This window comes from Canis lupus, chromosome 10 (assembly GCF_011100685.1).
Source record: "Canis lupus familiaris isolate Mischka breed German Shepherd chromosome 10, alternate assembly UU_Cfam_GSD_1.0, whole genome shotgun sequence".
Lineage (NCBI taxonomy): Eukaryota > Metazoa > Chordata > Mammalia > Carnivora > Canidae > Canis > Canis lupus.
The window spans coordinates 49,511,310-49,532,262 of NC_049231.1; the positions used below are offsets into that span (position 1 = coordinate 49,511,310).

At 49.5% G+C, this 20,953-nt stretch overlaps 1 protein-coding gene and 1 long non-coding RNA gene across 2 annotated transcripts in view; one reads left to right on the plus strand and one right to left on the minus strand.

Moving 5' to 3' along the window:
• Positions 1-6,075, plus strand: part of PRKCE (protein kinase C epsilon) — a 487,576-nt gene extending 481,501 nt beyond the window's left edge. The window contains exon 15 of the mRNA XM_038551201.1: positions 2,864-6,075. Coding sequence (XP_038407129.1) covers positions 2,864-3,010 — 147 coding nt within the window. The 3' untranslated portion in view covers positions 3,011-6,075. The remainder of the gene's footprint in view (positions 1-2,863) is intronic.
• A 2,244-nt stretch (positions 6,076-8,319) lies between these two features.
• Positions 8,320-19,937, minus strand: LOC111097735. The gene is made up of 4 exons (XR_005365868.1): positions 15,422-19,937; positions 14,530-14,640; positions 11,634-11,825; positions 8,320-10,103 (listed from the first exon to the last, which is right to left on the minus strand). It is a non-coding gene; the product is annotated as an uncharacterized LOC111097735 (long non-coding RNA).
• Between the last annotated feature and the right edge of the window lie 1,016 nt (positions 19,938-20,953).

Sequence of the window (20,953 nt, forward strand, 5' to 3'; positions counted from 1 at the left end):
GAGCGATGCCAGAGCAGCTCCAGATTTCCCGAGGTTCTCTGTACACCTGCTCCCCTCATGCATGAGCAGCGAGCAGGAGCCGGGAAAGAGGGGTCCCTGCTTCCACAGATACCGGAGAGCCAGGCACGGCCCACCCTTGGCGATGTTACAAAAGTTTTCCACCCACCCTAGTCCCTCCTGCCTCTCCCCTTCACCCAGCTACTACCACCCCTTCTGCAGCTCTCCATCCCTGCCTGCCCACCAGTGAGGGTACCTCCTGGTCACCTTCTGGGATGATGCTTAGTGCTTCCCAAGTCACTCTCCCCTACCCTGCTCCTCCTTCTAGACTCATTTTACCCAGCACAGCAACCCCTTCCTCAGTCAGAGTGATCCATCCCTCCTTGGACAGAGATGTTCAGAAGAGGCATCAGCACACCCTTTCCCCAGGCACCAGGCCTCCCATGTCACTGTGGCAATGGGCTTGGTATTCATCGCAGAAGTTCCTGTCCACACAAGGCCCCCTTTGCCTCTTGCGGTGTACACACCAGAGGTGGAGACCAGATCATCCTCCTGCCCAGGAGCCAGGCCTCCTGGTAGAAGTGACTAAGCCACTTCTTTGCTTCCCCATCTCAAGGGCAACACTCACATCCTTCCATTTCTGGTCCTGTTTCCATCTCTTTTGTCTCCCCTCCAAGGTCTCCGAGACCTACTGACTATGTGGCTGAAGCCCAGAGAAAACACACCAAGCAGGACTGATGATGAGCTGAAAGATTTGCTCCTCCCTGCTCTGTGCTAAGCACCCGATTCTGACCTCAGCCTGGGGTGATCTGCAAACATGCTGGGCTCGCCCAGTGTCGGTCACCCACTCTCGCCCCAACCCACAGCCTCTCCTGCCAGGCTTGCCCGCTGGCAGGCCATTCTGGCTCCATTAGAGCCCAGCAGCCTGGCCTAAATGTCTCCTGGTGGGCTTCGATTCTTGCCATGTCTTTGCTCTTCTCCAGGGACCAGCTCTCCCGACGTTCCATGCAGCATCATGCAGAGACCTGGCTTTGACCCTGACTCTGCTCTTAGCTAATCGGGTGACCCTGGTCAAGTCACCAAATCTCTTTGAGCCACGGTTTCCTCATCTGTAAAATCAGGATAACAGTACCTGCGTGTTCCAAGGATCAAGTAAGGAAACGAATGGGAAGCTGCTTCGTAAACTATAGAGCTGCACACTTCCCAAACCGTGTCCTGCAGAATGCTGCTCCTGAGGGAGGTGTGGAGAAGCTATTCAGGAAAAAGAGAAAAGGAAGGAAAAAAAAAAAGTTTCCTGTCACGTTTGAGGAAGGCTGTCCTAAGCAAAGTGAACCAGGTTTCTTGACTCTAGGACAGAGGCTTTAATTCACCAGCGTAGGTGGCAAATCTCCAAGAGCTGGGTGCAAAAATAGCTTTGTCTCAAAACCACTTTTTTTCACAGACTAATTATTAACATCTTTTAGGTCACTAGTTTCCACAGAACAAAGCATATATTAATATTACTCTTCCTACAAATAATAATGCTAATCTTTCCACTAAGATTTACTCTGTCACCTTGGTCACTAATCCTGGTAACACCAGTTAAGCAGTGCCTGGAAGAGTACGGCAGGAGCTCCTGCAAGCCCATGGGCATTGAGCCATGTCCTGCGGGCCGGGGAGCTGGCAGCAGAGGCCCCTGCAGCTGGACTCACCGTGTCTCCCTCCATACCCATGCCCGGCTCTGCCCCAAGCAGTTGGCTGACCCCCTTGTCCTGCTCCACATCTCCCGTGGTCCTGCCCCACCCCCCACCTTTGCCCCATCTCCCTGCCCAGGTGACCTCGTCCCATCTCTGCCAACACAACTGTAACTCATTCTTCAAGTCCCAGCCAAGTCCTGACTTCTCCGTGAAAGTTTTCCTAACTATTGCAGGGTATGTTCTAGACAGGAACACTGGCTCCCAAATGCACTGGAAGTCCCGGGAGGCGGAGAGCATCATTTACGCTCTCAGATTCTCTCCCCAAACCAGGATTTGTTTGGTTGCTGCCCTCCACCCGCCATGGACCACAAGCCCTACTTTGGGAACTTGGGCCTCCAACTGGGTATGGGTCCTTCTGAGCTGGGGAGTCAGTGGTGGGATTTTTTTTCACGTGTCCATTCATTTGGTAGATGCTTATTGTTGGGAACCCAAAGCTGAATAAGCTAAGAGCCCTGCCTGTAGGGAGCTCTAGGTCAAGACAAACACACACAACTCATTGCAAGTCAGCGTGTTGAGCGTAATCATAGAAATAATGTAAGAGTGGAAAATAAGGCTCTTAGTGGGTGCAGGTAGGGATGGAGGCAGGCCTCCCAGAAGATGGCCTCCCGCCCCCCCCCCCCCCATCCTCCTCCTTACAGAGAGGATGTCACATGGAGCAGACCTGGGAAGTTTATGGAGGTCTACCTCTAGAGAAGAAAGAGCCTTGGAGACTCTGTGGGAGGGAGATTCGAGTTTGTTCCCTGGGTCACAGAGATGGAGGTCTCGATGGAGCCAGAGGGTTAGACTAGGAGGGGAAGTGTGAGATCAGAACTACGCATCCCACTCTCCCAGACACATGCACGCTACCCCCCACACAACAGTCTGTGGGAATCCCACTTCCCTGCTTTTCCATCATCCCGTCTCACCCCTTCTTCCCTCTCACCTGGACTCATTCTTCCTTTCCAAGTCCTCTGCCACCTCCTGGTCCTGGGGCCATCCATCGTGACCTCATCGGAGCAGCCCTGCGTCTGCTCTCGGTAGCTAGCGGCCTGCTTTGGTGAGAGGCTGGTCAGTGTGATGCCCACTCCCCGTGGGGGGCCGTGGGGAGGAAGGTCAGCCTGGAGTCAGTGCTTTCTCTTTTCTTCTCACAGAAAACCAAAAGAGACGTCAATAACTTTGACCAAGACTTTACCCGGGAAGAGCCAGTACTCACGCTTGTGGATGAAGCAATTGTGAAGCAGATCAACCAGGAGGAATTCAAAGGCTTCTCCTACTTTGGTGAAGACCTGATGCCCTAAGAAGCTGCTCCAGGTGGACTTTGGTGATGCTGCAGGAAGGGGTGCCGAGGAGAGTCCTGTTTCTGGAGGCTCAGAAGGCCTTGAACTGCTTCACCTGTTCTCCAGAGCCCAAGTCCCTCGTCTGCCCTCTATTTATTGCGTTCCCTTACCCCAGGCTGGCTCCTCCCTCTTCTACCCGGGGACCAGAGGAACTCTTGGTTCTTATCTCACCGGTAGTGCAGAAGTGCGCAGGGTCGGTAGCCAGCTGGACACACCGCGTGTTTGGTCCATCGGCAAGCCTGTCTCCATTCCTCGGGGGCCCCCAGCAGTGACACAACTTCAGTTCTTTTACTTCAAAGAGCAACCCACATGAAAAAAACAAGCAAATAAGAAGACCCTGGCTCTGCAATTGGATCGAGGGTCCCGACAACTCTCACTTCTCCGTCCTTCCTTCCCCCGCCTGCCACCCTTCTGTCCGGGAGAGACGTGTGCTTCTCCAGCTTGGGGGGTGGGTGCCGTCGGGACCTGCTGTGAAGGAGACAGGCCTCGAGGTGCACGGGTTGGCTACCTTGGAATGGCTCGTTCTTGCTTGCTCTGGTCTTAGCTTTGGGCCATGCCAAAGTTGTGAGAGCACGGATCTCATGGAAGAAACCACTCTTTGTAGAAAAAGAAATTTGCTTTTGAACTCGATTAACATTTGAAAAATCTATTCGTGAATTGGCTTTCTGATTGGCCAAAAGATATAAATTCCAATATTAATGCAGGTAGATATTAAAGGGCTAATATACAATGAGAAACCAACTGTCCAAGGTTCATGCTATTAATGCTTTCATGGCACTTGGGGGCCGGAAGAATTGAGAGAGAAGGAAACTAGTAGTGTTCCTCATTCTTCAAGTTCTGCCTAAACACAGAGGCCACCCCAGCGATGGCCCAGACCCTGAGGTTCTAGTGAAACTCACTCCCAAATTCTCCTTCCAGTTTCATTCTATGCTCCCAGCATACGCTCTATTTATTTCCCGCAACGGTGTGTTCTTTTTGCGCACTTCTACGAAAATGGTAGTACTACTGTGTCGTGGTTTTTAAGACATTACACGTGTAAAGTGAAATATGAAATATCTGCTTTTGAGACAAGCAGAATGAGGCTAAACATGGGTTATGTGGAGGGTGTCCAGAGACAGAAGAGCAACTTGTCTGAAAACTGACAATGTGGCCCGATGTACTTGGAGTCGTGTTTCTGTGCGACCAGCGGTGGCAACTCATGTGGACACTATTTAATGGATGTGATGTTACCTCCTGTAGATATGCTAACAGTGTTACATTCTTTGATTTCCAAGGGTTCTCTGTGGCTTTGTGTATATGTTTCCCAGAGGTCATTTGATTATCTATTTTACTGAACTGATTTAGCAGGGAATGGAATCCATTCCAACTGTTGCACGTGGATTTCCCAGCTGCCCCTAAATATATATACTTGTGAGTGGCAAAGTGGCACTAATGAAGCTTTTTGCCCTTTGTACATTTGAGATTTTTTGTATATAGTGTTTGCTGCAAGGCCTGTGGAATTAATTCATTGAATTTAGAGGTATCAACTGCTGCATGTTCAGGCATATTATAAAACTTTAGTCTATGAAAGAATAATTATAATAATGTCCAGGTGCAATACTCTGTAAGCGTATTGGTTCAAGTTACCGAGAGATAAGGTGTGTTTCTTTCTTTCTGGAGGGTGGGGAGGAGTCCTTTATGTTGTTTATTTCATTTTGGGTTATTTCAAAAGATGTAAACATATATTAAGCTAATTAAATCTCACATCTGGTTCTCCTGTGCTCTATTATGCCCTGATAGAGATGGGGAAGAGAAAGGAATGTTTCTGATGGTGGTTTCAAAGCTTGGACGGTGACTGGCTCGAGCCCATAGAAAGCTGGTGTCCATATTTGCATCTGGCTGGTCATAGCCTTTGTTACTAACGATGACATTCAGTTCTCTTTTGATTTTAATTTTTTAAAAACTCAGGTGTAATTATTATCTGTTCCTATGATAATTTCAAATATTATACTATATCAATCTGTGTGTTTGGCGTACCAGTGAAGTGATGAAGAACAGTAGATTAACTTAATTTATCTTCGGTAACTTGACATACTGGGGAGAGACTATCTTCTGGAGTTGAGTACAAGCACAGAAACATCTTCATGGTGGCATCATCTCATTTTTTAAGAAGACATGACAATACTGCCCGTCATACTCATGCATCACTACTGCTCTGTTTTTCCTCTGCTTCCTTCACCATGAGGAACTTGGAACAACCAAGCAAGCTCTAACTGCAATGCCAAGCGGCCTGCATCAAGGCCTCGGGGGTGTTCCCTTGTCAGCAGCGCTTGGGCCCTTCCTACAGGACAACTGGCATTTTTGCTGGAAAGTCAAACAATACATTCCACCCGGCAGCTCCAGGCATTCATTCGCGGGGTGCCTGGCCCAGAGATGCCCCCTTTCGGCACCAAAGCTGGGCTGGCTGGGACACCTCCTGCTCGGGGCCAGAGCTGATCAAGTTCTCACACGGGCAGGTTCAAATCCCATGTCGTCTATAGAAAAAAGCTTGTGTGTTCCTTGAGTATTCATTGTTTCCTTTCAGTTTTCACAAGGGTTAGGAAGCGGACGCACTGTTACATTTCTTTCTAATCTATCCAGCTCTTGAGTGCAAAAAAAAAAATGCCAAAAAAATATATGAAGGATAGCTGTTCTCCTGTGTTCTCTCATTATGGACTTTGTGAAGTGGAAACATCATTTTTTTCCTCCAAAGGTGAAAAAAAATGCATTCTTGCTTTAAAAAAAAAAAGGCTAAAAAATTACCTCTTTTTAAATTATGTGCAAAATAATTCTGGCTAAATATAAAATGTATTCAATCTTAGGGTTTTTTTTTTGTATTGTGATGCTTTATTTGTACATTTTTTTTCCTTTCTGGATGTAATTTTAATCTCTTGCCATTCATTAGTGTTATTTCATTGTAAACATTATTGTGCCAAATGTACTGTATTCAAAAGGATGTGAATGTGTATTGTTTCAGAACCTAATAAATACAATGGCGTTAAATCTTATATCTGGGCTCCAGTGAGCATTTTTATCTCCTTTGTGAGGGGGCAGGGTGGCACCAATGGATTTTTGTGCCCTCTGTACGCTAGAGATTCCAGATTCCAAAACCTAGACATGGTTTCAGCTTTCCCCTTGCCCTTTGAAGATGCACAAAGGGTACAAGTGGCCATAATGGCTCGCCCCAGCCTTGCCTCTAAGCTTCTGGTCTACCACCCCAGGGATGGAGGGGGCCTGAGTAGATCAGATGCGGCTCTGGGCCGTCTGGGTGTGGAGCAAAACCACCCCCATCTGCCTGGGAGTGCTGGAAAACAGACAAGTAAAGCAGGCAGCACCCTCATTTTTTTGTCTTTCTAGAGAAGCAAACACTGAAGCCAGTGCCCATTCAAGCCTTGTCAAGCTTGAAGAACTCAGGCCTTTGGTGTCCAGGAAACTCCTCCTAGACTGGAACCCCTTGCAGGCTGGGCCTGGAGCACAGCTGACCCCTGGGGCTCCGGGTGTTAGCTCAGGCCTGCCTCCCTTGCTTGGCCAGTGTCTGTGGTCATCATGGTGGCTCCTGGGCTCTCCGGTTCCTCCTTTGTGCCTTTCTGACACTCCACTCCTGTTGTGCTGCTGCATCTACAAGCCTCCTCCTCTTCTTTCTCCAACACAGAGTTTTCAAGAATATTTGAACTCAAAAGTACACTCTTGAGTACACTGAAAATTGCCAACTAGCCCAAGCTTTGTCTTCTTTAAGAGTCATGGAAGTGATTGCGGTTTTGCTGTTTGTCGTCCTCCAGTGAAGGGATGGTCAACCTGCCACCATTTCAGCCCTCAAAAGTGATTCCTCATAAGCCTGCCAATGACTGTGGTATGTCATCCTGAATGTACTCTCAGTTTCCCCTCTGCAATGTCTCCTGCCTGCCTGGAAATGTAGCAGGGATCTCCAGACTTGCTCAACAAGAAAGTTATATATATATATGTTTTCCTCCCTGATTCAGGCAAGTGTCTAGGTAAGTGACCAAGGAAAAGCAGACATCTTGCCAGCTTGTCTGATTAATTTAAATAAAAGGAACTATTCTAGGAAAGTCAGAAGTCTTCTCCAAGCATGTCACTGAATGAAATCTGGCCAGCCTACGCCTTCCTTGCCTGGTGACCCATAAGAGACAGCTCCAAAGTCCTGGAGGTGAAGAAACTCATCCTCCCAAATCTATCTACTCCATAAATCACATTGAAGCTATAAGAAAGGTCAATTGCTGATCAGCATCCCTGGTTTGGAACCTCTGTCCCCACCCCCAGCCACGTTCCAGGAGAGAAAGCCACGCACTGGTAGATCTGTCCCTGGAAGCCGTGGACACAGGTTCCTGGCAAGGCTTAGATGACTTCTAGAGCTACTTCAGGGAAGCCTGTTTGAGTGGCTTTGCCCTTGAACTGAGAAACTGCCAAAGAGATTCCTCATAGAATCAATGAGCACATTGCTCCTTCTCCATTTCCTTGTACCTGAAGAGAGTCCAGTGCTTGGGTTAGCAGCAGCCTGAAGATCCCCATGGGATAAGATGACTGAGCCACGTGACATGCGTTGTCATAGTGCTTGCGATGGCAGAGATGGAGTGGAAAGAAGACTTAGACGCCATATTATGAAATCTGTTTCTTACTTAACAGCCCTTTAGCCTCAGCGATGATACTACACTTATGGTACATTGGTTGTAAGCAATACCTGAAGGATGGGACAGCTGTGCCAGTCAGTATCTCCTCCAGGGATGGACAGCTGATCAAATAGTGGTGGTTCTCTTTTTTTTGTTGTTGTTCTATTTTGGTTTTCAGAAGCCTGCTACAAGTGCTTCTGCTCTCTCTTATCTCCCATCAACACCTGGAGGTTTTGTCACTAGCATAAAGGATTCCAGGAAAATATTTTCTCAAGGAAAATGGTGGCTTGTTAACTAGCATAAAGAATGTTAGAAAGGTGACGTTGGTGATATTTGAGATAACAGATGGGCAAAGATATTTAAGGACAAATCTCCACATTTAAAAACAAGAAACACAATGTAAGAAATAGCCTTCTACTTCCCTACTGATCCTGGCAGTGCAAATTTAAATCCGTGCAATGCCAACTTACGCCTGCCAGAATAACTAAATCAAAAGGCAGACATTGGGCAGCCCCAGTGGCCCAGCGGTTTAGCACCTGCCTTCAGCCCGGGGTGTGATCCTGGAGACCTGGGATCGAGTCCCACGTCGGGCTCCCTGCATGGGGCCTGCTTCTCCCTCTGCCGGTGTCTCTGCCTCTCTCTCTCTCTCTTTCTCTCTCTCTCTCTCTCTGTGTGTGTGTGTGTGTGTGTGTGTGTCATGAGTAAATAAATAAAATCTTTAAAAAAAAGGCAGACATTTTCAAGTTTCAGTAAGGATGTGGAACAGTTGGAACTTTCGGTGTTTCTGGTTTGAGTATAAAATGCTACAACTGCTTTGAAAATTTTTTGCTACTAAAAAGACTACTAAAGCCAAACATGACTACCCTTGACTCAACAGAAAAGTCTATCAACTATAGAATAAGAAATCAATTGTGGAGTATTTGCACAGTTGAACTCTGGAGAGCCATGAATCATTTATAACTACGTGCAGCAACGTAGATGAATCTGGCGACATAATGTAGAGTTTACGAAGCCAGGCACAAAGGAAGGCAGACTGTATGATTCCATTTGCATAGAGTAGCAAAACAGATCATCTGTGCTGCTAGAATTCAGGCTAGTGGTTGCCCTTGTGGGCAGGGGTCATAGTGAGTAGGAGGGGCCACCAAAGACCTTCTGGGATGCAGGTTAAATTGTGTTTTTCTGAGTGGGAGCTGCCAAACAGCTCTGATCACTTTGTGATAATTCACTGAGCTGTACCCTTCGGATTGGTGTACTTCTAAGTGTATGATATGTCGATAAAAAATTGTTACATGCCAAACCCCCCCTAGGATGACTTTTGTCTTTCACCATAGGGGATGGCACCCCAGGTGGGTCCCGTAAGCTGCCTGTGTCCCCTGGCTGTCCTAGCGGAGCCTTGGTTACCTAACTCCTACAGCAACCTAGTGTGTGGCTGGCACAGGGTCGCATTTGACCTGGGGGGACCACTTCTTCAAGGCACTATTGGAAACACCCTGGCTGACAGAGCTGGAACTTCATGGAACTTGCTGAACGGCCACAAGACTCTTCTATGCCTGCTTGCTAATAAAATGTCCATGTGTCTCAGAACAGGGTCTGCGAGGTCGTTAAGGAGCCACTAAGCCTCCCCCTTTGGCAGCTACTGAGATCACCAAAAAGAACCCAGGGAAACGCATCACAAAAACCAGTTCAGGGAGCCCACCTCGAGAGGGTCAGCTGTAGCGTCTTCCGCTTGGGCAGGCAACCGTGCCTTTCCAAACCTGTTTCCACAGTCATCAAATGGTGATAACAAGACCTACTACCTCAAAGTCCTCTTGCAAAAGAGCAGTGAGATAAAAGGTTCCAAAGCACAGAATCTAGAACTGTCGCTATCCTTTCTCTTCCCCAAGGCGCTCTGGTCACAGCCCAGCCTGCACTGCGGCAGTGTGGCCTGGTCTGCTGATGACTGCTGTCCTGTCCTCACTCCGCTTGGTTTTTCCCTCATCGTCCAGGTGGCCTGCCCTCGGCTCTCCTGGGGCACCAACACACCCCACCCCACCAGTGAAGAACTGTCGCTGGGGCAGAGAAGGAGCAGGGGGGATAACTGAAGACAAGGTCTTGGCGCTCAGGGAACCTACAACCAGTGGAAGATGGGCTCGGCCTATGCAGAAGAGCAGCATAAGGCAAACGAGAGACAAATATAAGCTCTGTAGATGACTCCAGGGAAGTCCAGAGAAAGGTTTAGGTTTGTGTTATCTAGGCAGGCTTCCTGGAGGAGGCAATGGTGAGGGCACTGAAGGATGACGAGGCTGTGGGCAGACAAAAGGCAGAAAAGGGCCTTCCAGGTGGCCAGTCAGCTAGTTCAGGCAGCTTGGTAGTCAGCAACTTTGCTGCGAGCATCTTCACCCCATAACTTACTTAGCCATGAGGCAATTTTCCTGTAAAAGAAACATCATGAAAAATACAAGAGAGACTTTCATGAAAGAGGACATCATAAAAAGTGAAACGTGAATAAAAACATTAAAAAGACTTTTCTGTGAAATTCAGAATATTTGAATACATTCAAAATGTATAGTGTAGATTCATGGCAACACTGTTCACATAACTTATTTTATTTTGTGGATTGTACAAAAGTACTTGTCTTCAAAGCCTTTCCATCCTAATATTAGGATGCTATATGTGTGTGCACGCACTGGTAGGTTTGTCTCCTAATTGGGCGTCTCACTTTTTCTTTCTTCACTGCAATGTCTTCCTTCGCTGAGAGAGGTATGTGTTTCCAAGTACTAGGATCCATCTTTATAACTGAGCTTTGTGTAGAGCTGTGAAGGCCTTTTACACCGCTTTGCTCCTGGCGTATTGTCATGTGCCCGTTGCCAGAGACCCAAAGATCTATGGGAAATGTGGGTTCAACACTCTGTGTAGCTGTATAGACCATCATGAAGGCAAAGATTTATAGAATATAAAAATAGGGTCACCAGGGTGGCTCGGTGGTTGAGCGTCTGCCTTTGGCTCAGGGCGTGATCCCAGGGTCCTGGGATCGAGTCCCACACTGGGCTCCCTGCATGGAGCCTGCTTCTCCCTCTGCCTACGTCTCTGCCTATCTTTCTCTCCGTGTCCCTCAAGAATAAATAAATAAATCTTTTAAAAAGTAATAATAATATAAAAATGGGCACATTGCATTAATGAAGAAACAAAACTAAACCATCTACCCGTTATTTTTTTTTAATCTTTTACAGCAAAATTGTCTTATGGCTCACTAGTCATGTGGCAAAAAATGCTTGCAGCAAAGATGTCAATGACAAAGATGCTTACGGCAAAAATACCAGACCCACACTCAGCTTGGAGTAGCATAGAAGGACCCAGGTGGGGGACTGGAGTCCCAGGGCAATGCTGCAACTTCATTTTTCAACATGAGATTGTCAGGGTCGCTGGAATCCTTCCAAGTGGCTTGACGGTCTCTGTAGGTGGGACAGTCTCTCAGAGAGCCCTGCCCTGCCCTGCCCTCAGTAGAAGGCTGTCTTTATGGATGACAGGAGAGATCATATTTCCCTGCCCACCCTGATCAGATCCGGTCACGGCTGCCTGAGGACTGAGGTCAGGTCAGCCTCAGTTCTAGAACCCAAATGCAGAGTAAACTGTTATAAACCTTACTGCTTCTCAGGCCTTCTGCACGGGGGAGCAGTTGGCCACCCACTGCCCTCTAGGCTCTGAGGGGGCCCTTTGCTGGGTACCGGTTCCAGAATCTCACCATTTATGCTTCCTTCTTTGGGTTGTTAAATATTTAAATTTAACATGCATCATCCTTCTTTGTTCCAGACATCGTGTTAGGTACTAAACGTAAGTAACCCATTTAAGCCTCACAAAAATCACATGATTTAGATGGTTGATCATTTATATGGTAATTAATACTCCATTTATCCCCCTTTTACAGAGAAGAAAACTGAGAAGTCAGAAATTATGTAACTTACTTAGTCCTTACGACTCTGTGAAACTGTTCTGTTGTAATAAGCCCATTCTACCGATGATGGCCCAAACTGTCAGACCCAGTGACAGGCCAGGTCGGATAACACAGCACTGTTCGTTTACTCATTTATTCCACAAATGTATTCCACAAATACTCATAGAGTTCCTACCACGTGCCAGCCATTCATCTAGAACATCTGCAAACCAAACAGATGAAAATTAGTGCCCTGGGGGGATCCCTGGGTGGCTCAGCGGTTTGGTGCCTGCCTTCGGCCCAGGGCATGATCCTAGAGTCCCAGGATCAAGTCCCACATCAGGTTCCCTGCACAGAGCCTGCTTCTCCCTCTACCTATGTCTCTGTCTCTCTCTCTCTGTCTCTGTCTCTCTGTGTGTGTCTCTCAAGAATAGATAAATAAAATATTTAAAAAAAAAGAAAAGAAAATTGGTGCCCTGACACAGAATTTATGTGGGGGCGGAGCCTTGACAGGCTATAAGCAATAAATGTGACCATTAAGTGTATCGTATAATGTGTAAGAAGGTCAAGGCCTCCGCTAACGTTTGAAGCAAGAGTACGAATGGAGGTCCAGATTGTAGGGCTAATTTTTTTTTTAAGTTAAAGCCCAGGTACTGTTAGTAGTATGTGCTTGTCCCGACGTCCCTTGACCAAAACACCTCCATAGGGCAGCCCCCGTGGCCCAGTGGTTTAGCGCCACCTTCAGCCCAGGGCCTGATCCTGGAGACCTGGGGTCGAGTCCCACATCAGGCTCCCTGCATGGAACCTGCTTCTCCCTCTGCCTCTGTCTCTGCCTCTCTCTCTCTCTCTCTCTCATGAATAAATAAATAAAATCTTTAAAAAAATTAAATTAAAAAAAAACTTAAAAGATTACTTAAAAAAAAAGACAAAACACCTGCATAAGCCTCCGTGACTTAGTGCTTACCACCTCCAGGGCTTCCAGCTACACTAAGGGGATCCACTCCTGAGGACCCATCCTAGTGGGTTCTGCTCCTTAAGAGGTGATAGTGGTAACACAAAAGGCAGCGGATGAAACCAAAGCAGGGGTGAAGCTGGACACCCCTCCCCCGTCTTCCCCTACAGCCCTCCCACTTAGCGCCCCGTGAGTTTGGGCCCACCGTGGGGGTAGGATCAGAAGACCTTGTCCTGGCCAGCCCTCCTTAATAACCGTGGTCCATGCTAATGTCCTTGCCGAAATGGCCCACCCAAGATGTGCATGGAGGTGTTTAATCTTGTGTGGACTCTGGGTAGAGTGGGGGTCTCCTGGGTGATCCTCGGCAGGGGAGGAGTCTAGCCTGGTAGGGATAAACGCAGCCAAAGGCAAGGTGGGTGGGGCTAAGGAGGAAGGTCTGTCCTCCCAAATCCTATCACCACCCACTGAGGCAATGAGGAGCTCCTGGAGCTGGGTGGGGAGTTGGTGCACCTGCAGGTGTGGAAAGGAGGTGCGGGGAGGGTGCGGGGATCTGGGAAGAGGCAGCAGCAGCAGCTGGGAGCATTTGGGCTGCAGGGGAGCAAACTGGATTGCTGTGGGAACAGATATGGCTCGCCCTGTCGCCCAAGCACCCCTCTCATGGCTGTGCTCTGTTGGAGGGAGGGAGGCTGGCTTCCGGTGTGCCTGCCAAGGGCCAGGCGGGCACTGTGCCCCCGGGGAGGTGCTGTTTAGGTCCCCAGCTTGAGGAATGAGGGCTCTGAGGCTCAGAGAGGTCAGGAAGTCGTCCAAACCACACAAGCAGGCCCCTGCAGACGCCAGACCCAAGCCTGCGATTTGTATCTGCATCTAGTTGGTGCCAAAGGCCCGGCTCTACCCATGGGGCACCTGGTCACTGCCCCCACACAGGTCCTGCAGGCTTTTTGCTTTTTTTCCCAGAGAAATGTCACCTCCGTGTGAAAACATACAATTGTTTGGTGGAATTCAATTTGTGTTGCTCTCTCAAAAAGCTTTGAATGTGAGCGCTGAGGCCTGGCCAGGAAACAGGCAGAGGCCTCTGGGAATTCCTTCTCTCCTGCCCCACCCCTCTTCCCCATGCCACCTCCTCCCAGCAGGGCCCGGAGAGCTGGTCCTTGAGGCCGGCACAGCCTGCATCCTCCACCCACAGACACCCCTCCCACCACCAGCCAAAGAACCCCTCCCTATGGACTATTCTAAGCAGGAAGCCAGTTTTCAGTTCACTGGAAAACAGGAAATGCCTCCAAGGGTCTGAAGTCTCTTCGAGAAGGGTCTGTGTCCCTGGCCAGTTGCTGAGCACAGACACAAGGCCACCCAGCCCCCAGCCCGGAGAGTGAGATCCTCGGTGCCTCTCACCAGCCCCTCTGTCCTGGCACCCGAGCTGACTCCATCCCCTGTGCAGGATACAGGTCATTCTGGACTAGGCCAGAGCCCTCGGGATGCCGGGGATGCTACAAGAAGCACCAGAGAGGCTAATGAGCCTCTAACTAGAGACGGAGGCTGACCTCTCACCACTTCCACCCTACGGACTTCTAATCCCTGTCAGAGATTGGTTGGCCCCCGACAAAGCCTGACTTCCTGGTCCTTTCCTATGGTTCACTTCCTCATCCTGGCTACACACTAACCCTCTAAACTTGACCTTGTCAGAAACTAACCTTTAGTACTAACCACAGCTTCACTTCCTAATCCTGGCCACGGACCAAACTCAAGTGCTTGCCAGGCTCCTTATCCATTCAGACATTTATTGAGCTTCTACTGAGTGCTAAGTGCTATGAGCCCAGCACAGCCTGCCCAAACCTACAGCCTGTGGGGGGAGGTAGGCCTCATACATGAAGCTCTAATCAGATTTGGAGGAGGGGAGAGGGTGGTAGGAGCCTTGTCGGAAACTCCAGTGCTGTCACTGCCTCCAGTGTGCTGGGTGACGTTGGATTGGTACCATCACCTCCTGGGTCGGGGGCTCCATGGGTTCCTCTGCAGTAGGAAGGCATGCCCAGATGGTCTCTGAGGTCCCCATCCTCCATGGTGCATGCCACTGAGGAAAGCCCGAAGCAGTCTAGAATGTGAGGCATCACTGTCAGTGTTGGGAGGCTATAAGGGATCAGGCACTTCTGGTTCTATGCAGTAGATGGGGGTTCAAGGAATCCCTCGTCCATTTGAACATTGGTTTTTGGGTTCCATCATAGATGGTGGGTCCCTGACTAGATACCACTAATATTTCTTCCTGCCTCAGCTTTTCCATCTGAAAAGAGCTGCGACACCAGCAGTTCTGGACTCTGGCTGTCCTTGTGGTGACCCAAATGGTAGAGGAAACAGGATAATTAGGGATGGAGACCACCCAGAGAACAGGAGCTTCAAGCTCACAGTCTGATTCCCCAAAGGGCACGGGGATGGCAGTGGGCAGAGTGGAGACTGGCTGTGAGGGGAACAAACCACTATTTAGAAACCTGCCGCCATTCTCCCATCATTAGCTGAATTAATAAATTCACCCCTTAATAGTTGCACAATGCCCGGAAGTCCACCATCAGGAGCAGCAACCTCACGTGCAGGCACTGCCCCGCACCTCACCTGCACGTAACCTGTCCCTAGCCCCCCATGCAGGCCTGCTTCCTTTACCAGCCATCTTCCCATATCAGATGAGAGCAGGATGGTGAAAGAACAGCAGATACTGATGGGGAAGTCTCCCAGGGCAAGTAAAGATAGATGGGTCTAGAGGAGGTGAGGTCTGAGGTCTCCTGTGGTCTCCAAGACCTTTCCATGAGGTCTGACCTATGAGTAATCTGTCGCTGTGTCCTCAAACACCTCAGAACTGAGCAGCTTAAAACCACAGACGTTACCTCACAGTAACTCCCAGTAGGTCAGGAATGCAAGCATGGCTTAGCTGGAAGCTTCTCCTCAGCATCTCCAACCAGTCAAGGTGGCAGCTGGGGCTGCAGTCTCATCTGACAGCTCACCTAGGGGAGGGCCTGCTCCTAAATCACCGCCGCAGCTGTGGACGGGCCTCAGCTCATCACTCAGGATATTGGCCAGAGGCCTCCTTCAGTTCCTTGCTGGCCGGGCCTCCCCACAGTGCACCTTGCACCATCACAGCTCACTTTCCCCCGAGCGAGAGAGCAAGAGAGGGGACTCAAGGTGGAAGCTACAGTCTTTGTGATGTCATCTTCAAGGTGACATCCCACCACTTTTGCTGTACATATTCCTCAGAAGCAAGTCACCAGGTCCAGCCCACACCCACGTGGATGGGATTCCACAAGGGCATGAAGATCAGGGGACAGGGGGCATTAGGAGACAGGTCAGATGCTGCCTAACGGGATCCATGAGGCTCTCTCTTTTCTAATATATCTCTGTGATACTGGATCATCTTCATATACCTCACCCAAAAGAGATTTCATGAGGAAGCTTCTGTGACAATCCAGCCATCCTCTATAAAGCTGCACATGGAAGAGATTTGTAGAAGTAGAAAACAATGCCACCATATTGATAGATGTAACCTACATTAATAAAGGCTCACTGGGATCCTCCTAATTTTTAAAAGAATAAAAGGATCTTGAGATGTATAGATCTTGAAGGTTAGAGCTAGGAGACTGTCCATGGAGGGCTGCCCTGGGGAGTGAGGCGGAGCGTGCCAGTGAGAAACTTCTCAGCCCCCAAACACCTTAGATGCCTGGATGCCTGGGAAGGAGGCGGCCACACACAGTGAGTGAGACGAAGGGCCTATAGTCTAACTTTCACTTTCTTTACAGTTTTGCACACAAAGTGTCTCTGAGTATCTGTTGTCTTGCGTTTAGGTGCATCAATAGGTTCACCATGCACACATGTTAGTTGGCACGGGCATGTGTGTGCATGAGCTTGCACAGGCGTATCTGAGCAAGCACATGTGAAAGTTGTCATGTGTATGCAGATCTGTGTGTGCATGTGCCAATTAAGGGGCCCCTGGGAGTGGGCAGGGCCTGGCCAGCGGGTCCAGAGGCGTCCTGCTACAGGCCAGGGTGGCAGGGCCCACCACCTCCGCAGCCGTGTATCCCTGCAATCCCCTCTGCCCTCGGCCTCTGCACTCAGCATGACTCTCAAATATTTTCATCTTCTATGGGAACTTCCTGTTCAGCTTCCTGTTGTTCTTGGGCTTTTCTTTTTCAATTGTGTATGTGTGTGTGTGTGTGTGTGTGTGTGTGTGTGTGTGTGTGTTAAGGTTGTAATTCTTTTAATCTGCCTTTTTATTTTGCCCAGAGTGGCACCATGGTCCCCAGCCACCTCTGAGAGGAAGATGCCCTGCAAGAGCAGGCCAGGTCCTCGGCTGCAGTTAGAGACTCTCGGGCATCGCACCCGGGGAATAACCCCTCCTTCCATCCAGATTGATTACGGCTTTTAAAACCCCAGTCTATTCTGTAGAAATTGTTCTGTGCAACAGGCAGCGGGAGGGGAAAGAGGCCTGAGGGGAGCAGAACTGGCCACCCCAAATATGCCTCTCTGGCATACGGATCATTTTGAGCTGCTTATTCTGAGAAAGTGTAGACACAGGAGAAGCTCTGAAAACACAGTAGACTCACCCTCTTCTAGGGAAATTCATGCTGAGAAAGGAAAGCGCCGTTTGTCCCGGTGTCTCCCTCTCAGTGCTAGGAAGGGAACCTCTGCCAGTGAGAGCTTTTCCCCTGGGAGATTGATCTGCAGAGCTGGGCGACTATCTTTCCTTACCCTTCGTGCTCTGCCTTTCCCCTGCGTCGCCTCCTCACCCTCCGGAAGCTCCAAGCCCCTGCCCCTTCCTTACTCAGGAGGGTCTATAAGCTGCAGCTGGCTGGTCACCTTTTGAGTCTCCTATCTCTGTGGGGCTCCTGACTGTACATGCCTATGTAATTTAAATTGGTTTTTTTTTCCCTCCTGGTCATCTTATGTTAATTAAATTCATAGACCAGACACAGAATCTAAAAGAGTAGAAGGGATCATTTTTTCCTCCCCTGCAGGCCTCTGGGCAGATTTCTTGGCGGGGAGGTGGGCAGGGAAGGCCTGGTGAGGGCAGTACCCCAGGTCTGCAGGTGCAGTGACACGTCAGTCCTGCCCTCCACCCACCTCTCCCACTGCCGCTGAAGCAGTGCAAGGAAGCACAACTAACAAAGAATGGGGACTATGTCCAGAGCCCAGCCTCAGCACAGCCCAGCAAGGCCTGGGCCTCACCCCCTGGCCAGCCCCATCCCCCAAATGGATAGTCCTCTGCACAGACAGGTACCTGTGCTCTTGCTGTCACTCTGTGCCTTTCATTTCGTAACCACCCTCTGGTGCACCAGATTTTTCTTTCACACTGTCAACAAAATCCTCCAGGATGCCTTCCCTGACACCCCTAGGTCAAGGGGAGAGCTTCATCCATCATGCCCCCACTCCAGAGCCACCTCCCCACGTCTCCCTCACCTCCTGCTCCTATAGCTGGTCTAGTGATTGAGCCATCCTTGCTTCTGCACCCTCTGATCTCCTGCGTGTTCTTGTTCCCCCCACCCACCCCGGCCAGGCCTATCCCTCCAGGCCAGGGAACTGCCTTTAGACCTGCTCCCCTTTCCTCTTGGCTTCTCTTCTAGATGCTCCCAGAGGACAGATCCCAGTCTGGTTTTCTCACTGTTACTTGCCTGGGCTGAGACCTAAGAAAAAAATGGTCCTGAATAAGGATTCGTTTTCCTTGTTGTTTGCTCTCCCAATGCGTTGACATGACAAACTTACCCAGATTCAACCTGTAATAGTTGATGTGCTTCCCCCCACTCCTCCAGAGGGATTTGCGTTTTAGCTGGAGATGAAACCCAATCCCAAGAAAGAAATCTCTGACTGTGGAGTTTCAGATACCCTGGCGGAGATGGTGGATAGAAGATATGCAGGGATACCTCAGGCAGAGTCCAGCTGCCCGTGACCGAAGCTAGACCACCCCACTTCTCTTGCCTGCCTAGAAAGGGAAACCAGTCTCCTCCCAAAAGGGCCCCACACAAGTGAGAACTAGAATTATCATTTTTGAATATTGTTTAAGTAAAAATGGGGACTCTTGGGCTCCATCCCTCAACTTATGAAATCAGATCTGAGGTGGGTGAGCGGCGACGGGGGTAGGTTTCAAAGGTGATCTGATACACAAGCAGGCTGTGAAACTCTCCTCAGGTGTCTAGTGTGTCCTGGATTTCTAGCTGCGGGACTGCCGTGGCAGGTGCCTCCTAAATGCATGAGGAACTGAATGGGAGACAGGGAGATGCCACAAAAGGAGCACAGGTTCTGAGGTGTCAGGGATCTGCCACTTGCTAGAGGACACTGAGCAAGCTGCTTGCATCGGCAACATAGAGACCCTCACCCCTTCCTCACAGGGTCGCTGGGTGGGGAAAAGATGCCAACCATGCCCAGGGTGGCTCCTCGTGGGACGCGAGGGAGGTACCCCAGAAGGGTGTGGAAGGAGAAACCCCTCAGCTGATCTTCAGGACCTGGCGGAGGGCTGGCACCCACCATTGCTTAGGGTCTTCGCTAGCCAGCCTTGGCCTGCGGGGGCCCCTTGAAACTAGTGTTCATGCAGCCCACCGAGATGGTTCCTCTGGGTCCAATCCGAGAAAGCAGAACACTTGAAGCCTGTTGTTTATGAGCAGGAATAGGGGACAAGCCACCACTTCCTGGTCAAACCATCTCCTGTAGATGTTCTCTCTGCCCAGACACTTATGTCCCGCTGAGGCTGCTGCTCTCTGAAGCCACAACAGTCTGAAGGGATGCAGTGTGAACTGAGCCTGTGACCCACACTCACCTCCTGGCAGTTGTCCTGCCCTCACTGCTGCCTCCCTCTGGAAACTTCCCTCAGGAGCCACTGAGGGAACCTCCCTCAAAACCAGCTCAACATCCACCATCTGCCTTTATTTAGACTGATAAGGCTCTCGTCGCCCCAGAACCCCAAACTGCCAACCAGGGATTCAAGATGGTAGTTTGAGATGTTTTCTTTCCTCCGAGCTCTCCTCAAGCCACTAGCTAATCCCCGACGTACTTCAGCCATTACATGTGTCCTCAAGGGTCTTCCTGCTCTGATCACTCCTGGGCCCAGCTTTATCCAAACCCTTGCTATTTGTTCCTCCTCAAGCCTTCCCATTGGGCCTCTGTCACCTCAGACCCACCTTGACAACCCCCACACACCCTCAGCCTGTGTGCCCTAGGCCCCCTCTGAAGTCTGCTCATCTCCTGAAGCCATCCTGGGTGGAGGCAGCTTTCTGCCCCTCCAGAGCTCAGAGACCTGTTTTCCTTAGCCTCCACTGACATTCCCAAGCCTTTTTACACTTTCACCTTCCTTCCAGATCCCAGCTCCTGTGACACTGACCCCATCTCACCATACCATCTGCACCCACTACTCCTCTTCTGACCTCCCTGTTCTTCCCTCTCATGTTGAAGATTCCAATTGTTGGCTCATCGTTTCCGATTCATGACCTCATTCTAAGAAACAGTAACATCCATGGAGCCTCCACATCTAACGCCCTGATCTCCCAGTTCCCTGCCCTCCCTACCTCCAACTCCAACTTTCTTCCACCCCAACTCAGCCACCCCCACTCCAATGGTCATCCTATTCCTCTTCAGCCCCAGTAACTGTGGCATTTCTGAAACTCAACCACAAGCCTCAGACTGTCTCACCACAATCTTCTAGCCTTCTAGCCAACAGAGCACTGAGGTTTTGTGTTCCCTCTGCAACTCCATTGAGACTTACAATCCAGTGAGCCCATCACCTCTTCACCATCTGTCAGCCTTCTTTAGTCTTCAGAGTCCTCTTTACCTGGCTGAGAGTCCATCATCATTATAAATACTATCTTTCAAACAATCTTAGCTTCCTTGGGGCTTAGCATGACTTATCTGGCAAAATCCCAAACTTGCTTAAATCCAGCAATTTCACTGTGCCTTCTACCCCTGAGCAGCTAGGTATTGGGTGAGAAAAATCACAAGCTTTAGCTCAAAGGTATCCCCTTAGCTTCACGACTACCAAACACAATGGCCATTTAGCTGCTTCTGGCAATCATTGGATGATTCCCAAAAGAGTTTGTTCTCCCATTCTAGGGAACGGTTAGTTAGTACCTTTCTCTCTTGCTGAACTTTGCAGCTAATCTTCCCTTCCCATACTTTCAGCTGATGACTTTGCCTTATGCTTCATGGGAGAAGTAAAAGCCACCAGTCAAAGACTTCCTAATCCCTCAACCTCCAAATCTACTGTGGTGAGGACCACAAGGACAATTTGTCTAGAGGCCATTAAAGCCCAACATTCTTGATTTGCGCTTGGTTTTTAACAGGAAGTCCATAGCTTCCATCTAGAATATAATGATTGCTATAGGTTTGTTTTTTGGGTCGTTTTTGGGGTTTTGTTTTTCATACAGTTTTGCAACCTGTACTCT